General features: G+C 36.7%; 1 protein-coding gene across 3 annotated transcripts in view; it reads left to right on the top strand.

Annotated features, from left to right (window-relative positions):
• Positions 1 to 20,356, top strand: part of LOC145987650 (alpha-tubulin N-acetyltransferase 1-like) — an 83,281-nt gene that overhangs the window by 11,973 nt on the left and 50,952 nt on the right. For all 3 annotated transcript variants that reach the window (XM_083122152.1, XM_083122151.1, XM_083122150.1), the window contains exons 3-4: positions 575 to 746; positions 4,511 to 4,658. In XM_083122152.1, the coding sequence (XP_082978278.1) occupies positions 575 to 746; positions 4,511 to 4,658 (320 nt within the window). The remainder of the gene's footprint in view (positions 1 to 574; positions 747 to 4,510; positions 4,659 to 20,356) is intronic.

The raw sequence follows: 20,356 nt of genomic DNA, 5'->3' as shown, positions 1-20,356 counted from the left end.
AAACTTGAAAATTGCAATCTTGTGTGGCGCAATGACTCACAATCTTCAAAATACTTGTTAGAAATGGAAATATGAGGCATGCTTGCCACCATGATACCACCCCCCGGCTTCAAAATTTTTGCTTCAAGTTGACCCATGGTTAAAAGGCCCACGTCTCCGATCTGGTACCTTGAGGTCTGTGGGCCAGGGCATTGTCTGAGACTGTGGACCGCATACGAGCAAGATTACAGAATTGTCATCCTTCGAGTCACCGAATGAGAACATACAGAACATTTGTAAGGTGAGTTAAAAACTTGCATATTTGCTCTCTTCACTCTCATGCTTCATCCCCGTGGGTGAGTTGACCTCTGAGCTACCAACTTCTGATATCCTGGAGGGAATTGAGAAACACACTGTATATTTGTGATCCACAGAAGTAATATCTTTAAATTCACACCTGGAAGCAGTGATTATATTTTTAAAAAAATAGGCTTAATTTGTATGGTCTAAATTTCCTTGTGAGATGTTTGGCACAACATTGTGGCCTTATATTTCCATTTCAGTATTTTATTAGTGCAATTATTTTCTGTTTCAGGCCCAAAGGGACAGTGGTTGGATTGCTGAAGATGGGACAGAAGAGATTGTTTGTTTTTGATCATTCAGGCTGCCAACATGAGGTTCAGCCATTATGCGTTCTGGACTTTTACGTGCACGAGTCCAAGCAGAGGGTGGGTTGCGGAAGGAAGCTCTTTGAATACATGCTGAAAGTAAGTAATAGTTTGAAACATTGTGGTTTCTAGTACACCGTTTTATTTGAGAACATTTAACACATTCGGGTCTGGCCTCATAATACAGCATTTTTACCTCTGGTCTGCGGTTTTTGGTTGTTTTTCAAAAAATCATAGAAAAAATATTTTTAATTTGTTTTTATTTACCACATATTTCTTAAATCTACAAAACTTCCTCTTTTCAATGAACAAAAATTTGTTAAATTTTCTTTTCATTTTCAGACATTTTTAAATATTTTTTTCAATAATGTTTTGTGAAGAAACAAAAAGTACAACATTGTAACAAATGTTAATATAGAGACATTTTAAGTTCGTAATCTGGAAATTTCAATAATTAACTACATAAACTATCAATACATCTTTTGAATCTTGCATAAGAATACTTCTTATTTGCACATAACAAAAAATAATTACAAATTACAAGTAATTATCTTTTGTATGAAAAAGTGGCTGCAGGACAGGACCAGACGATGTATCAGTTGGTTCTGCGTCATTTGTAAAAATTAAACAAATAAATAAATAAAATAAATTTTCATTTGACATACACTATACAAAATAATAAATGGAAAAACTAAAAATACATCAGTGCATGTAGGAGAATCAAGCAAGAGGAAAGATGAATAGACCCAAAAAAATTACCTCTTCTCACTTCATTCATAAAATACTAGAGTTTGCAACACTGTTTATATTGTCGACAATAATTATTACGAATATAACCTACCTTCCAAATCTTCAAATTCATCTGCATCATCAAATCGTCGCTAACTTCAAACTCTGAGGCGGAATCCTCTATGCAGTCTGGATCTAACGATGCCATTCTAAACAATGCACAGTACATCAACCCGACAACAAACAGTCGCAGGTGCGAGATAAAAATAGCACATGAGTCACCTAGTGGTCGGAATTTCAACAGAGGGGCTTGAATGAACATGTGTGCGAGACGAAGTACGAGCAAAGCCCGTCGTTAAATCGGCAAAGCGATTTCATGCCCCAGGATGGGCTACGCCCGTTGTTCGTCCACATTGACTTTAAGTGCACTGCGGGCTATGCCCGTTGTGAGACCCCAATATGTTAAACAGAACTAGTTAATATTGCCATATGAACTCCAAAAGTATGTGCAATTTTTTAGTGACATATGAGACAGGTTTAGTTTGGTGTGATGCATCCCCGTTTTCATGGTAATTACACTGTCAGCACACAATTTCAGTTTAAACCTTGCATGTGGCGATGTGCAACCAAACTTCTCAAGTTGAGTTGGCAACATTGAATGAAAATATCTAGTGCAGTCTGATGTTAAACAGCATCAGAATAGTGATGCTATTTTTCAGCATAAATCATTATGGGAAATAATTCAGACTAAAATACTGGTAAAATGAATGACACTTCTTTAGATGCTCAAGATATCCACACTTCAAAGCTCTTCTTGTCTCCTTGCAAATACATATCATATTTCACCACATTTTTTAATTGTGCCGATATTATGCTTGTCTTTTAGTTCTGTCAGTCTTGTCCCAACTTTTCACTCTGAAAACTGTCTTTTCGCAACTCTGTTTCCATGCTGTTCAACGGACACACTCACTGTTGTTACATACCTAGGGGCATGCATATTTCGTTTTTGACGAAAAAACGAAATTTGAAAAAACACATTGTAGTGTTAATTTTTCATGTTTTTGAAAGGTGTGAGATGCATTTTGTGATCATGTTTTGGCACGAAATAATGCGAAATGAACTGCAAAAAGCGAAATTAACTCTTAAACACGAAATTTACCGTTTATATACCGACGAGACACCTTCCGAGATCTGAATTATCCTGAGAGTTATGCAATTCCCGGAAAATTGATTAGTTGTGCTGTTAATATTGGAGAAGCAAAAATAGACTCCTTTATACAGAAATAAACTTAATACTCTGATAACTACATAAATGTGCTATTAGAAGTGAAATGTTAATTCTGTGGAATAAGTGTAGTTTTTAAATCACATTTAGGATTATATTCACAATTTTAAAACCAAAATGTCTTTTTATATACCACCTTTCATCCAATTTTTCACCGCTATAACACCGATATTTTATTTTATTTACCGCTTTTGAACCCGAAATTGACTCACTTTTTGTACCGAAATTTTGCTTTTTTATTTACCAATAATATGTGCCTCTATACATACCCAATAGGACCAAATAATGTAAATAGTTTGCCAAAGAGGAATAGAGATGGCAGCACCAGGCGTACAAGATTAAGAATTAACATAATATATGTAAATAACTTTATAAATAAGAACAATGTAGATTGGAAAGATGAAAACAATAGAATCTACTATAAGAAGATAAAGAATAAATATAAAAAGTACATTAATGTAAATAATCGATAAATCAAACCAGTGATCATATGAAAACATCAAAACATTTTTGGCAATACTTAATCACCAAGGAAGAACTGTCATATTTATTAGTATGTTTTCAATAATTCTATTCAACAATTCAATAGGGCTACTCCCATATGTATTTACTAGATCAAGCCACCTAGCTTTCACTTTTAACGTTAGCCCTACCAATATGACTATCATTTATATTATTTGGGTGAATTAACAATACAAAACATATATTAGCACACCTAGTACCAGAGGGCGTACCATCACTATTAATACCAATTATAGTGGGTATTGAAATAATTAGAAATCTAATTCGTCCAATAACTCTTGTCAGTGTGGCTAGCAGCAAATATAATAGTTGGGCATCTAATAATATCAATAATTGGAAATACAGGAATACATATCACTGGTTTGATTTATTGCTTATTTACATTAATTTATTTCTTTTATATTTATTCTTTATCTTCTTATAGTATATTCTATTGTTTTTAATCTTTCCAATCTGCTTTGTTCTTATTTGTAAAGTTATTCAGATATATTATGTTAATTCTTAATCTTGTACGCCTGGTGCTGCCATCTCTATTCCACTTTGGCAAACTATTTAAATTATTTGGTCCTATTGGGTACGTAACACTGTCAGCTTGAAGCCCGCAGAATAGTTTTTATATTAACCCAAAATCGGAAAGAAAAGCTTCACACGTTAATGTTCCACAGCAGTAATGTTGACCAGCACATTTGTATATATTTTCCTAATTATATTTGTGACTCAAACAACTTCTATTCCTGAACTGTCCCTACAATGTACAGCTCTATCTTAAGTTTTTTTTTAATAATTATGTTCAATAATGGATTGATGAGATAATGAAGCGCACAATACATATTTTAATTAAAGTATTATGTATAATAAAATCAGATTTTAAGTATAATAGTTTAATAAAAGAAATAGCATAATCACGAAACTATTGACACTATCTAGAAAACCACACAAAAATTCATGTGAATGCTCTAGATGGAATTCAAAGCTGATGTAATTTTTCAGATTTGGGAATATCATAGCAGTTTCTTGAAAGGAGAGGAAATTTTGAAAACAGCTCCTGTGGTGCCGGCCAAAGATCCAGCCGAACCTTAAATGTTTATATTTTTGCTAAATGATTTCATATTCTAGGTAAAACATTGTGCTTATTTGTTCATGTTTTTCGTCAGTTCTTGATTCATCTTCACCATAATGATTAACCAAAAGCCATAAAATATAAGTGATAAAAAATAAACAAATACAAATGTTTGAGGTAAGATGTTTCCTGGTGAATACTTAAACTGTGCTTGTTATTTTGTTGATATTTTCGAGTGACATTTTTCTTCTTCTACTATTTCTCTAGAAGGAGGAGGTTGAGCCACAGCACCTAGCTGTTGATAGACCATCTGATAAGTTCCTAGCCTTCTTGTACAAGCATTATGGATTGAAGAACATCATGCCCCAGATGAACAATTATGTTGTCTACGATGGATTTTTTACTGATCGGCCAGGTTAGTAGTGCCTAAGTTTATCAATATTTATTTTTTGAACAAGAGAGACTCGCCATCGACAATCTCAGGTACAAATCCTGGTCTGGACACAGGTGTTCTTTTTTTAATCTCTCTTGATCAATTTTAACCAAATCTCATTGTTCTGAGGAAGAAAGTTAATACTCTGATAACTACATAAATGTACCAATTGGAGCTGAGCCGATACCTCCATTTGCCGATACCGATACGATGACCGATTCATATCGATGCCGATACTTGTATAATTCCAGTATAAAATAAAAAAGCTAGTTACAGAGTCATACTAACTCGTCACATTTCTGGGCACGTGTCTCAGAAATATAATAATTAAAGTGTTTCTAATACATTAATATAATTATAGGTCGATTTGTAATAATATGTAAATTAATTAATTACTACTTAACTTCTCCGATGCATATGGAGTATTGTTGTATGTAATCACAGACTAAGAAATGGAGGAAAGACGACGTTTGTACCTATTTTGTTCTTTGTTTCTTGACTAAAAATATTATTACATAAATAGTAAAGAAATCCGAGATAAAACAGCAAATATTTATCACGTGTAGTTAAGACCACTAAAATTTGTGTATGTACAACTGTCTTGGCAAGAAAATTAATGTCAAAAAGTAATAAATTTAATATTTAGGTAAGAATTTACAATATAGAGATATTGTGTAATTACTTTACTAGTTGTTATACTCACTAAATATGCAGTCGTACTTACATACATGCACATAATATTTGGGGGTAACGTGTTTAAATTGCACATTGAGTTGTAGAACTTGTAAAATAACATTGTTAATTATCGCGATGATTCCCCATAAAGAAACATAGGAGCCATGTTTGATGATGTGAAGAAATGACGAGCAACGTCCGTTCCGCTGTCTAGTGCGTTGCAATGCTGTTCAGAGCGATTCTCTTTGGTTCACAACATTGGTCGTGGAAGAATGGCAGAGAGGAATGAAAAGATTGTTAATGTCCTAAAGTTATATAAGTGGAGTTTAGAAGAGGATGGTCGTGATTTGGTTAACATATTGATGGAATTTGGTGTTCTGCCGAAGGAGGGTAGTTACATGTGTCCACGCCAGGCATGTTTTGAAATTGTACAGAAACCGTGCGTTATTGATAACTACGCTTGGAAGTGTTGAACGTGAGAACCCGGAAGGACGAGAGCATGTGGAATGCAGATTTTAATTAGAGGTAAGTTTGAAAACTGTGATTCAGTTTCTTTGATTAAAAATGTCTCTTCACGAGTTACATGCTACAAAAGTGTAGAACCATGGACGTATAGGTCACACACCATTGGCAAATAGCCCCATGCATCATTCACAGTAAGGTTAGATTAGTTGAATTTGGGTTAGGCAAACATACTTAAAATTTGTGGTTGTAGTATATCAGGAATATGTATATTTCGTTGTGAAATGATAGATCTTGCGATAAATAATGAGCAATTCTACATTGTTGGTTGAGATAATGGACCCCCTTATTTTCCGATTTTTAGATGTGACCCCCAAATTTCAAGTTCAGATTCGTGGTTGCGAGAGCTAAATTAGTGAGTATGAGAAATATTAACAAAATTGGAGAATATATCTATATTGTAAATCGCTCCAATATTTATTCAATAACAAAAAGAATGATGGTACGTCAGTTTGATGAAAAGTAAAGTTCCTGATAAATATTTTATGTACATTAGTAGTGGTGTACATAAATTTTTAAAGGGTCCTCCCCGATGGTGTAGTGGTAACGCCGTCGCCTTGTAATCATTAGATAGCGGGTTCAATACTCAGTGGAGGCACATAGTGGTTTGGGTCCCTCTTTAAAATGTAGGTCCAGTCCTGATTAGCCAATCTGTGCATAAAGTGGACTTGAAACAAAACTTAATCATCTTTAGTTCTGTCATTCAAAGCCATATGTTCCCAACCTAATCTCGGCGGAAATAAATAACCCTCATTGGCTGATAACGACAGACAAAAGACTGTCACAGAAGGGAAGAGAATAAGAAGAAATTGCTGATTCCCCTTCCCGCTTGAACATAGATATAACAAAGCTAATTTCACAGTGACCTTCATCCCTCTTTTCCAAGAACTTCGCAACTACCTGACCAGACATTAGCATGGCAGCTGGTTTAAAAACATCCACCTATCTTACCACCTTAAGCTTCAAGCACGAATTAGCAATGAATGGTTTATTTTTCACAGCATTAACAAGTCAAGTCAAGATGGTGCCGAGTGCAGGCTGTGTGAAATTTATACCTCCGCTCTTTATTTGTATTGTGCTTGTGCTAGTGCGAATCTGCGTAGTGAAAAAGTGTTGTCTGCCTTGTGGAATTGTAGTTAACGATGAGAACATATGTGCAGATCAGTTCTATGGCAGATATTTAAAAACTGAGTGCTTTCCCAACGCTTTGTGCTATTCGAGGGGCTATTCCTCGCCCAGGACCTCCGCCAGGAAGTGCATGCTTCAGCACCTCTTCCTCCTGCTATTGCTCCATGGAGACGTCGAACTTTAACCTGGACCAGGGATGTCTACAGGGATAGCAACATGAAGACTTGCAGAGCCTAAAAAATAAAGTTTTTGGACTGTGAACTAATGACGGCTGAGTTCTCCGAATACGACTGTGTGTGTTTTAGTGAGTCATGGCGCAATTATCATATCTCGTGTGCTGAAATTCCGCTATATGAGCAGTTCAATGTTTATCGCAAAGATCGTGAAATGCATGAGGGTGGTGGTGTTATGGTGGGTGTTAACAAGAAGTGGCCGAGCAAGATACGACTGGATTTACAACGAGACTGCGAATTGCTCTGGGTAGAAGTACAGCACCTTAAGTAACGTAGTGTGGAAAACGGCATGGTTCTGTCCTTTCTGGCTGGTTCCACTCGAAAATGATACCGCTAGAGGCGCTGGTGTTGGTCTCGGTGCATGGCATTCATCTGCTTATAATGGAAGTAAATGGAGTTTTCGCTGCAACGTCTGATTCTTTTACATGAAGCATTTCTATGAATGTGATAATTGCTATGATATTTGGTACAGTTTTCGCGAAGATATTAACGAACATTCTAGACAGTCAACCACGTCCTGTTATCGTTATACTTTCATTAATAATGCGGGAGAAAAAATACGCATGGAATGCTCTTGGTAATTAAATTTTTATGTATGAATTAGGTTCATAATTATTATTATCATCATCATCATCATTTATTTTAAAGATATACTTACTGAAGCAGTTATATTTTTTATATTTACTGTCTATTTTCTTCCGCTTTAAACTAATCGCGGCAATAATGATTGAAACGACAAGGGGAGTGCTATCGACATGAGTGTAAGGAAACTTTCAGACCAATGAGACAAGCAACACGGGATGTTTACACTGATGTGACTAGTGACACAGACACTTCCAGATTGTAAAATAGCATTCATTGCGCATTAGGGTCCAAACAGCAAACGACCCGTTCATATGTCGTATTCGCATGCTACTTGTTTTTTCGGTCGGAAAGCTCCTTAAAGGAAGGGTGCTCAGATCGAAGCGACGTACTACAGGGGAAGTTCCCAACTAAGTGACAAGCGACAGCCTTGAAGCGGCACTTCAGTCTATTATCAAGCGTTTGCTGCTTATTGTGCAAACAACAGATGTAGGTGACACGATAAGCCACATGTCGCTTTGTTGCTTGTGTGTCGCTCAAACTGGGCCATTTCCTCAATAGCTTGCAACGTTTTGCCGTGGTTTGTTGTTCGTGCATGCGCGATGCAATGAGTGTCTTGCTTTAAGGATATTGCGCACCAAAGCGGCAACCGACACATCGCTTGGCCTGTGCTGCCCGTCATGCCTTTACAATGTGAAATGTTGCTCTTGATTGGCTAGTTTCCAAGCAACATGTGTCGCGGCTCGCTTCGGTATGAAAGTTGCCTTGGACCGAAGGACCCGTGTTGCTTTGGTGTGAAATCCTCGTATCGTTTGTCGCGTGTCGCTTTGGTCTAAAATCTCCTTGAGGAAACTGTGCAGTCAGAGCTTGTGTCCCTACGGTTCGAAAGGCTGCATTGATTACAGACTGCTCGCTTTCAGGCGACACTTGTGGTTTGTTGCCTCGGTATGAAAAATATCTCTCAGGATACTATTTATATTCTAATAACATAGAAAATAAACTCTAATACACAGTCCAAGACCTGACGTCCGGAATCACATTGCGTTGTTTCTTCTTGGGTTAAGCACGCATGCTATTTATTTATTCATTTTATTTTACTTTTCTTTCCAAATTAATGCCATTTCGTGACTGCAAATCACTCCACAAATATAACTGTTTCCATCAATTCACGTACTGCCTTTCAAAACAAACAAATCTACATAATATATTCCAAAAACTAACAAAGCCGCATTATTCATAAGAAAATAGCACCGACACTGATCGCACTGCCATCTATGTTCTCATCCATCTGGGGAACCAGTTTCTTGGGTCGTTTTCCACACTACGTCATTCAAGGCGCTGGAGTAGAAGTAAGTACAAACCACCGTAGAAAAATACTTACATGTTGTTTCTATTGGCCTCATAGGCTGTTTCTATCGGCCTCATAGGCGGAGTCCTAAAGAACTCGTAGTTGTTACTATGATTCTACTCTGGTAGCTCTACCCAGCCACAAAGTTATTTTGTGTGGGGAATTTAACATGCATTTAAAGTGGAATAATCCTGTAAATGGCATGCCAACCACTGATGACGAAGACTGGTTCATAGACAATTTTATTCATGGGCTAGGTCTTCAACACAATATGCACAACACAAGGAAGGACAAAAACCTTGATTACATTCTCTCCTCCTTTGAAAACTGTGAGGTCACACCCTCGTTGAATCACATTCAGTCAGACCACGAGTTGCTTTGTGCTATTTTCGAAATTTCAGTGAAAGCCCGAAGCTCCCCTTCTGCACCCCCCAGGCATAAGACTCCATTGTGGAAGAAAATGCCATGGGACACAGTCTGTCAAGCCTTTGACCTTTTCAATTGGAACCTGCTTTCGGAGGGACCGTGACCAAGGCTGTTGAACTGTTTACGAACGTGATTCATGCCCTAATTCAGGACTATGTGCCACGTAAAATAATGAAATGTAAAAAGTTCCCCTCTTGGTTTGATAAAGAGTTGCAGCATCTGTTACACAACAAAAAGAGAGCATGGCAACTGTGGAAAAGTTTCCCCAATCCCCACACACACACAATACTTTCAAAGCACTTCGTAAGCATAGTAAAGACCTTATGAAACAGAAATACACCTAATATGTAAACACAGTCACAAACAAACTCCTTACTAATTCAAAGAGATTCTGGACATGATTCACTGAGACCAGCCAAACACATCCCTTTAGAAGTAACACCCAATGACATTTCAGCTGTTGGTAATGATAGAGCTGAACTATTCAATCTAACGTTTCAAAATAATTTTGTTTCAAATGATGATTTAGATCACCCGCCTATCAAATCTATCTGCTCTCACTCTCTTTCTGCCGTCTTTACGGAACCATGTGAAGTCTTGCACTTCCTTACATCTTTTTCTTCTCACCGAGCCTCTGGACCAGACCATATTCCTACTATTTTCCTTCAAAAAACAGCTCTCACTAGCTACTCCTCTTGCAATGGTGCTTCTCTGAAGGCTGCTTCCCCACTCAATGCAAACAATGCTACATGTTACAGGTCCATTTCTCTCCTTTCCGCACTGACTATTGTCTGTGAAAAAAATTCTAAAAATAGAATTCTGAAATTCACACCCCCTTACATTAACCCAGCACAACACTGCTTTCTTCCAAATTATTCATGCCTTTACCAATCTGTCTTCTATGCAATCCTATGCCATAAATGCAATTACTAATCATAATCAGTTAGATGTTGTGTACTTTGATCTGTCCAAAGCTTTTTGATTCAGTGAATCACCATTATTTACTGCATAAATTACACCAGCCTGCATTTTTGAAAAAAAAAAAAAAGATCTGATGATTTCAAATCAATAGGTGATTCTGGAAGTATTTTGAATGCTGATCACTGAAATGATATCCATTTTTCTCCCATCACGTCAGAATTTTTCACATTCACAATAAAAATTCTCATATTTGACATTACATTACATTCATTACCTAACTTAACAAACACATCAAAAGAATTTATGCAAGAGAAATTTAGGTTGTTTCCAAATTAGTCAATGATTCTGAAAGTACTTTCAGTGCTAATCACGGAAATGACATCCATTTTTTCCTATTATGACGCTCTTCCTCGGCTTACTGAATGTCATGGTCATACATTTTTTAAAAAGGGATTAATTAATTGTTTTAATATTTCAAATCATAAGTTTTCCAAAAGTTCAATCCAAATTTTCATATATCAACTTAACCTTACAAATAACTGTGTTAACTTTTGCAGAAATAAAGAAAATTACCACATGTTAAGTATTAATGAACAGTGTATTATAAATAAATTTCACAAGCACGAAATATTCGTTCATACACCGTATAAAGCATACATTCATATAATCAACTAAGATTTTACATTTCTGTATCACATTTTCATATTTCAACTTCTTTTACATATTAGTCACGATCTCAAGTCAACTTATAAGCATATGGAAAATTGTTCCAAGTTTCCAAGAACTATCCAAGACAAATTATATGTGTTTGTGTGTTCTATAGACTTTCCACATTCAAAGCAAGCGAATTTTTCGTATTTTCAAAATAGGCCTTTGATTTATGTAGCTACATGCATGTTTAATACTTATCTGAAAATTCAGTTTCAAGCGAAGATGGCTGCCATTTTACGTGATTCCATCGGGTCCTTATTTTAATGTCCTTTGGACCTTTAATGCACTTTGCGACGCAATTTCAAGTATTGAATGCAAATATTATACTTATCTGCACTGCTGTATCCCATTTGATGAACAAATCTTCATTGTTATACTTAAATAGTTTCACTTTAAGTTTCCGAAAATTTTAGCGACTCCATTCTCGTCGTCGTTGATCTTTTAGATGAAGCAGTGTATCCAAACTCACACTGTTACAACTTTAAGCACAGAATACAAACTTGTTATAATTTTTCGAGTGACAAATATAGAATTGTACAGATATTATGCATGAAAATGCTTGTAAAATAAATTAGATACAATAAAACATATATTGCAATACTCTGTTACTTGTTTACGTATTTTCTTTTTACCATTTACAGTTATTTTAAGTTTTACAATTTTGGTGGGAAAAAGGTTATTTACGCACAACTTAGATTTTTCCCTTTATGTGAGTTGGCTATGTTTCACAACTTTAGGATTACTTCACAACTTTAGGATTACTTCACAACTTTAGGATTACTCTTCAAGGCGCTCATTTTAACAAATCGTAACTTTATCGTCGAAATTCTGCCAAAACTTATCTTAAATGGTTTGTACGTGTTAGTAATACATATTAAATACATGTTCGTGCCCAAATACTTATGAATGAGCAAGTAAAAGCTGTTGAAACCAAACATATGTGCGATTTTGCATAAATTGGTAATTCACAGTAAGCACATTCTTGATACATCACCAACCAAATTACATCGCTGAGATATAAAAATATTTTAAATGTTTGAAGTTTACATATGTACTTCGATTAGAACAAAGCCAAAGTGATGCAAATTAATTCTCTACAAATATAAACCACCAAATACGAACTTAAATCGTAGATTTCTACTAAAAGAATTATTTTATTTTTCACGTTATGATGGTAGTCATTATGATACCGTCATACTATCACTTCAGAATTTTTCACAATTTTAGAATCAAAATTATCATATTTGCCATTCTATTACTCCTATTACAGAACACATCAAAATAAATTTAAGCAAGCATTCTGGAAGTATTTTGAATGCTAATCATGCACATGATATCCATTTTCCCCATCAAAAAAGGGATTTCAAAAATGGAACTTATGTAATCAAAGTTTGCAATTTTCATGTCAATGTGTATTGTGAAAATAGAAGGGGGATTAAATGCTTACTACTTTGTGCATTTATAGTTCAAAATTGGAGGATTTGCATTCTAGAAAACCAATATTTTATCATTTGAACAGAGCCATCTATTGAGGAAATCATGGAACTACACATTTTTGTGTGAAATAATGGCACTTAATACATTGCAATTTTCTGAAAAAACTAGCTGTGATGGGTAAAAATGGATTTCATTTTTGGAATCAGAATACTGAAATTATTCAGGGACAACAGTCGTCTGTGAGTCATCCAAACCCACGCAGGCCTGTGTTATCTAACAGATTTAACATCACTAGAAACACATTAAAATTAGTTAAAGACTATCTAAGTAATAGACAACAATGCATTATACTTCCTGGAACTCATTCTAACTGGCTTCCTGTCAGGGACGTCGTTAGGGGGGGGGGCGGGGGGGCACTGGCCCCCCGAAACGTTCACGTGGCCCCGGCAAACTGTTCTACATTTGCTGAAAATTTTACTTTCATGCCAAATAGTGCAAAATAGTTTTTCAGTATTTTTTTCTTTCAGTTAGAAACACTGTTCTTAATTTGAGTGGCACGACCCCAAAACCACATTTCTTTCTCCTTTTTCCTGGTTCTAGCTATAGTGGATGTCAGTGTATGAACCTAGAACTTCATTGTTTCTCGAAATTTTGGGGGAGCAGTCTTTCCACCCCTAGCAGTCGCAGGTCAACAACAGGCAGGGTTGGGCGTTGAGTGTTGCCGTTGCGTCCAAACAATGTTTTGAGCTTGAGTAGATTGTAGAACGACTGCTTGTGCAGCAGTAAACCACATATATGCAAACAGTTACAACTGGTTCCGAATCAGAGTGCAATACACGCTAAATAAGTATAGTGGTGGCAGGATGCCTCATATCTCCGAGTAAGTAGTATTATTCGCACCAAATATCTATTCTACTACTTAAAACAGTCTAAAACACGCAACGTGTTAAAAGTAATTATCTTCACAAACTGTATGATTTCTCGAGTCGCATATTTTTCTCGATATCGTGAAGACCGATTTTGAGAATCCTCCTTAACAAATGATGCCTCCCCGATTGCCAGTGATAGCGTTGTTGTCTTGTAATCGAGGGGTCCCGGGTTTGATACATGGGTGCAGGTACACAGTGGTCCGGATCTTACTTTAAACTGTAGGTCCAGTCCCGATTAGCCTTACTGTGCATAAAGTGGACTTAAAAACACCAACTCAACTCCTTAACAAACTTTTCGAAGAATCGAAAATTTAAACAAGAACAAGTAAATACATTTTTGTAATTTTGAAATAAATTATCATTATTATTGTTATTATTTTGGGTATTTTTGGTTCGTATGAATCTGCCTCACACAGTAAGCTTATTTTGTTGAGTCAAGTACAACCCTTGAAATAAGTCACTGGAAAGACATGTGAGGTTGCACATATCTTTAAGCATCTATAAATAAATAATAACCCGTGGTTCGACAGCCCTGGAGGGGCTTTGGCCTATCTCCCGACTGCCAGTCTCCCTCCCACAATCCTACCTAGAGGTGTGGAGATCTTTAACCAATAATGGGGTGACGTGGGGTCAGCACGTCGAACTCCCAACCTTTATAGGGGATATCCGTAAAGAATAATTATATTCTTGTGGTAAGGAGTCGTTGTCATTTAACAAACTTTATTGATTTATTCCATCAGCATTATTTAAAATGTAGTGCCATACTGTACTTAACAACTTAACAAAGGCACATTAATTGCTAAATGAAGCATTTTCCTTGTGTTGCAGAGCAGGTTCAGCTTTTGCAGTATTGCAATGTTTTACACAGTCCGTTCGAAGAATTTTGAGAATATTGATGTCTTGTCAGAGGGACCACCCCCGAATAAATATCTGTGGTTGTTTTACAGGTTTCATCGTATTTAAAAATGTAATTTTTCCGCTGCAACTTTCCTCCGTACAACATGTCTTTTGCCACTCAAGCTGAAGAGCCGATTCATAGGTGCAACGACCTTGGCAGAAAGAAACTCTGATTGGCACCATGTTGACAAAAGACTCAAGAAGTCCCACAACCGACAGAACTCGAAGCGCTCGGCTCCTACGGTGACATACACTTTGGTTGAACACAAACGGATGCATTGGTAGGAAATGCAGTGAATTTATGAGCCGTCCCTTTGTGGGAAGTCGGGGACCTTTTGAAAACGCACTTTTCCTTCATGCACACCAGGGGGCCTAAGCCAGGTCACCCCCTCCCACAAAAAGTTCTCTTCATCTGGGTCTGGTTATCGGCCGGACCGAAACGCACTGCAGGTAGCTAGGACTTTCTGGGTTAATTACTTTATGATTCAGCGTGGACATAGGCTTTTCAAATTGCAAGAGACAAAATTCTACTGTTTGTCCCTTTTCTGGTGGGAGATGAATGACAAAGATGTCGCGGTTCCTTCAGGTTCCCACACTCAACCCTTGTGCTCATAACCTGCAATGAAGGGAAAGGCCATAATAAGCCTTTGTAATGTATCGAGTTTATATCCTTCCTTGGTAACTTTCCACTCATTTTCAGGAGCTGCTTCTTTTTGCCCTACTGTGTTGATTGGTCGACAATTGATGACTGTCAGCTAGTTCGAAGAACAGTTTGATCCTAGAAGTGGTTTCATAGTTAGCTTCTGTAAACCTGAGATTCCGGTAGGATCACGGAGTGCTTGAGATCTCATTTTCATGCATTGCGAGTGAAATTTCGATTGATTTGGTTCATTTTGCTTTGCTCTTCTGCCACATTTGGCTAATTGTGAAGATGGGGATGAGTGATGATATGATTAAATTGATCAATGGACACAACAAACACCCATGCTCAGACCGGAATTTGAATCCGGCACACCTGGCATCGTAGCACGATGTGCTAACCACTCCGCCACGGTGGTAGGCGAAGTAAAATTTCGAGTAAGAAGCTGCCAGCTCGTTTTCCTCTCAAAAAAAATTAAGTAGGATCGACTGATCAACCAAATGTCCAACACATTGACTTTCTAAATTGGTGTCCGACTACCATGCAGGAGACCGCGTTTGACTCCCAGGGCGGTTGATCTCACATGTGATGAAGAATAAGTCACATTTCGATTAAGGAAGGAAACAAGGTATGTAGTCAACTTTATATAGTAGTGTGCATGCTCTAGAAATAATAAGTTTCAAAATTCTGCATATTTTGTGATTTTTCTTCATTTAGCCTCTACCAGGGTTGTCAAAAGTCCGTCCATCTACCCATAACTTCTATGGGTTTTATTAGGTTCCGTTGCAGGACCGGAAACTTTCTTCTCGCACAATTTAAATTCGGTCCTTGTAGTGTGTTGTTCCATTAAAAAAAGGATACTGGATCGTATTTAAATTGATCCGGAAAATATTCCTGCGCCAAATTTTAATTGATCCTGGAAAAAGGGTTCTTGGACAGTGTTTAAATTCAGCTGCAAAACAAGGTTCCTGCACCATATTTAAATTCATACGGAAAAAAGGTACCTGGACCGAATTGAGTCCTAGAACCCATTTACACTTGCTGATTTTCTCTCCCGGATGGGAAATGAATTTTTACAATACCTGGACCATTAATAACCCTGGGATTGTTAAAGATCAGGGAACGCATACATTCTAATTTGTTCTATAGGATTCCGTTATAGGACCGGAACCTTTTCTCTCGCACAATCTAAATTCGTACCAAGTTGCGAATTATTTCATTTCAATACGGAACTTTGACCCTATTTAAACTGATCCGGAAAAAAAATGTTCGTTGACCGTATTAAAATTCTTCAGGAAATAAGGTTCCTGGACCGAAATTAAATTGATCTGGAAAATAATTCATGGATCAAATTGAAAACGTTACAGATGAAGAGGTTCCTTACGGTCCAGAATCCATTTACGCTTGCTGATTTTCTCTCCTGGATGGGAATTGAATTTATTTAAAATTCCTGGACCTTCAGCAACTCTGGCCTCCACCCGCAAATGCAGACGCAGTGGCTGCTGTTTAGTGCTTAGGGGAGAAAGTTGACTAGACATACAAATAAAATTAATCCAAAGTTATATAGCGAATAATAGTTACTTACATAATAATGTCATGAAATATGGAAAGCCAAATTACTTATCAAGCATTTTCTGTTATTTGCCTATCCTAGTGAGAGCGAACATCTTTTGCCCTTGCTGGTGAACTCGGTTCCTGCAAATTCAAGACGGCATTTCTAACTTTCATTTCTATTTGGGCCGACATCTCCGTGGTGGAGTGGTTAGCAGGTTACGCTACGAAGCAGAACGTCCCGTGTTCGAATCCCGGCCTGAGAATGTCTTCTTCGTAATGGTCCTTTCATCAAGTTAATCTTAACTCATTCTCATCTTCACGATTAGCCAAAAAGTGTCAGAAAAGTGAAGTAAAATGAACCAAGTCAATCACTAATTTCTATTTCGTTATTTTACGCCACTTTTCTACCTCTTGGGTTAAATGCGACGATGAGATTGAATGATGATCCGAAGGAATAGCGATGCGAGACATGATGCAACCACACCTGTCCAAGGTCCGAACCTTGGACCTCTGGTTTCGTAGTGTGTCATGCTCATGATTCGGGAGTGGAATCCTTTGAATGAAAAACTATAAAAGTAGGGTGAAAGAAAACAACATTGTACTGTGCAAAAAAGCCATGTTTAGGTCCTCAAATGAAAACTACAGGTATTCAGTAAAATTAATTTTGAAGGACAAAGCCTCCGAAGTGTTTTTCCATTTGGTGACGCATTGTCATCACATCGAGTACCATCTAGTTTTGAGAGTGGAATTCGCTTACATATTGATTTGAAGTAGCTTCTCCATTGTGCTCACGATGTTAGGCCATCAGAGAAATTTTGGAGTTTCTACCAGGGATCGAACCTTGAAAGACTAGGGCGCAATATTTTGAGCGCGCGAGAATTTTGTTGTTTCTATTGCCATCATATATTCAGTTTTGCACGCACAAAGAAGATTACTTTTAAGAAACTAGATGTGTGCATAAAACGTCATATATATCGTCATCATTCTCCAATGTGTACAGTACGATGCCACAAAAGACTCGTGCATGTCCCATAGAATAGTGGTTAAGGGTGTTGCCTTGCAATAAAGGCCGCCGGATTCGATTCTGGTATAAACAATATACATGGGATGCCTATCTTGAACTCATTACACAAACATTTCATTTTCGCACCGTTGTCATAGTTGTTCGTACACCTAATACCAGCACCCTTTTATATCTAAACCCACGGAAGAGGGTTTTCTCTACTTCTCAATTTTCTTGGAGCAAATTTACAAATCTAAGGAGTAAGGACTAATAACGACATTGTTCTTGGTGTCTCAAAAATCTGAAGAGAAAATACATGGATTTTTAAAGACTGTCTAGATGCCATTAAGTTAATAAGTTCATTCTGCATTTAGATTCCCAAATAATGGCCATGGATTTCGCGAGTCTATATCCATAATTTTTTGGGGGCTACAGGAGAAAATAATGTTCTCTTCCAACAAGATTTATATATATATATATATATATATATATATATATATATATATATATATATATATATATATATATATATATATATATATATACATACATACTGTACATATACTTATGTAGGCCTATATGGTATATTAATAGTTTGTTAGTTTTTAATGGTTTGATCGAAAAAAATCTTACATTTTGGGCCCCCCCGAACTGATCAACCTAGCTACGTCCCTGCTTCCTGTTGTATCTGGTGTGCCGCAAGGAAGCGTTCTTGGCCCTCTGTTATTTGTATTATATCTGTATGATCTCACAGACCTCTTTAATTCCCCCATCTGAAACACAATTCTAATGTTTGCCGATGATTACAAGATTATGAGAGAAATTAAGCAGCCACCAGACATGCAAATTCTCCAAAATTGACATTAACAGATTCTCTGAATGGTGTAAGTGATGGAAACTGTCCACAAACCCTTCTAAATGCTCTTGCATAACAATTTCATGGAAGCAAAACATTCTTGAAGGTTATTATACACTGACTGACCTCCCTCTAACAAAAGAAGTACAAAACCGAGATCTAGGTATCCTCATATTCAAAACTAAATTTCGATAATCACATATCAACCATCACAAAAAAGGCAATGCGTAGGCCTATTTTACAGATTAACCGAAATCAATAACCTGAAAGCACTTTCAATTTACTTCAAAACATTTGTGTCCCCCATTCTAGAATACTGTTCAACAATCTGGAACATGGCTGCCCATTCTCATACCTCCCAAGATCGACAGTGTTCTCAGCTTTTTCCTCTCCATTGTTCGATATAGAGAACCTGCCCTTAGACACCTGCCTAAGAGAGATCTGCTTGTAAATTTGCACATTAATACTCTAGAAACTCATAGATACGTTGCAGATATGAAATTTCTATACAAGATCATAAATGGAAACTTAAGATGCAGCATCCCACTCAACGAACTGTCACTCAGAGTGCCCAGACATAAAACACGGAGCATGGAAACTTTCCACATTACAACTCCCAGGCTCTCACTCATACAACGATCACTATTCCATAGGCTACCGAATCAGTTCAATATCATCTCAAACCAAATAGATATATTCAGTTCATATTCATCTTTTATCACCAACATAGAAACAATTGTACATAGTAATGCTTTTGTGAAACTGATCTCCAACATAGAAACAATTGTACATAGTAATGCTTTTGTGAAACTGATCTCCAACATAGAAACAATTGTACATAGTAATGCTTTTGTGAAACTGATCTCCAACATAGAAACAATTGTACATAGTAATGCTTTTGTGAAACTGATCTCCAACATAGAAACAATTGTACATAGTAATGCTTTTGTGAAACTGATCTCCAACATAGAAACAATTGTACATAGTAATGCTTTTGTGAAACTGATCTCCAACATAGAAACAATTGTACATAGTAATGCTTTTGTGAAACTGATCTCCAACATAGAAACAATTGTACATAGTAATGCTTTTGTGAAACTGATCTCCAACATAGAAACAATTGTACATAGTAATGCTTTTGTGAAACTGATCTCCAACATAGAAACAATTGTACATAGTAATGCTTTTGTGAAACTGATCTCCAACATAGAAACAATTGTACATAGTAATGCTTTTGTGAAACTGATCTCCAACATAGAAACAATTGTACATAGTAATGCTTTTGTGAAACTGATCTCCAACATAGAAACAATTGTACATAGTAATGCTTTTGTGAAACTGATCTCCAACATAGAAACAATTGTACATAGTAATGCTTTTGTGAAACTGATCTGTTTACCTTGGCACTGTCTTGGCTTGTTTATTTTATGTTATCATTTTTTTGTGTTTTTAATCTTAGTCTATTGTTTTACTGTTGTTTCTTTCTGGTTTAAAATGGCTTCTGTTGTACTGGAAATTTCAATAAATAAATAAATAAGCAGTTACATACCTTCATGGTCACATTTGGGTTCAGCTTTCACTTATCCATGCCTTTGATCTTGCCATCTGCTTCCCAGGAAGGTGGGGTTTTATCCAGTGTTTCTAGGAAAATCTATGGAACTTTCTGTGGTGGTCTCCCAATGTGTCACAAGGAATGGTGAAATAACTTTCAAAGAGGACAAATGTTCAGATGAGCTATTGCCCTTGTCCACTCTTCTAGCCACGAAAATCTTTGCTATCGGATGGTATTGGCTCAGCCCTAGTTCCAATAGAAATGTT

Source organism: Lepisma saccharinum, chromosome 5 (genome assembly GCF_977018435.1).
Source record: "Lepisma saccharinum chromosome 5, izLepSacc3.1, whole genome shotgun sequence".
Taxonomy (NCBI): domain Eukaryota; kingdom Metazoa; phylum Arthropoda; class Insecta; order Zygentoma; family Lepismatidae; genus Lepisma; species Lepisma saccharinum.
Note: the sequence above shows the minus strand (reverse complement) of the source record. Positions and strands in the feature narration are given on the sequence as shown.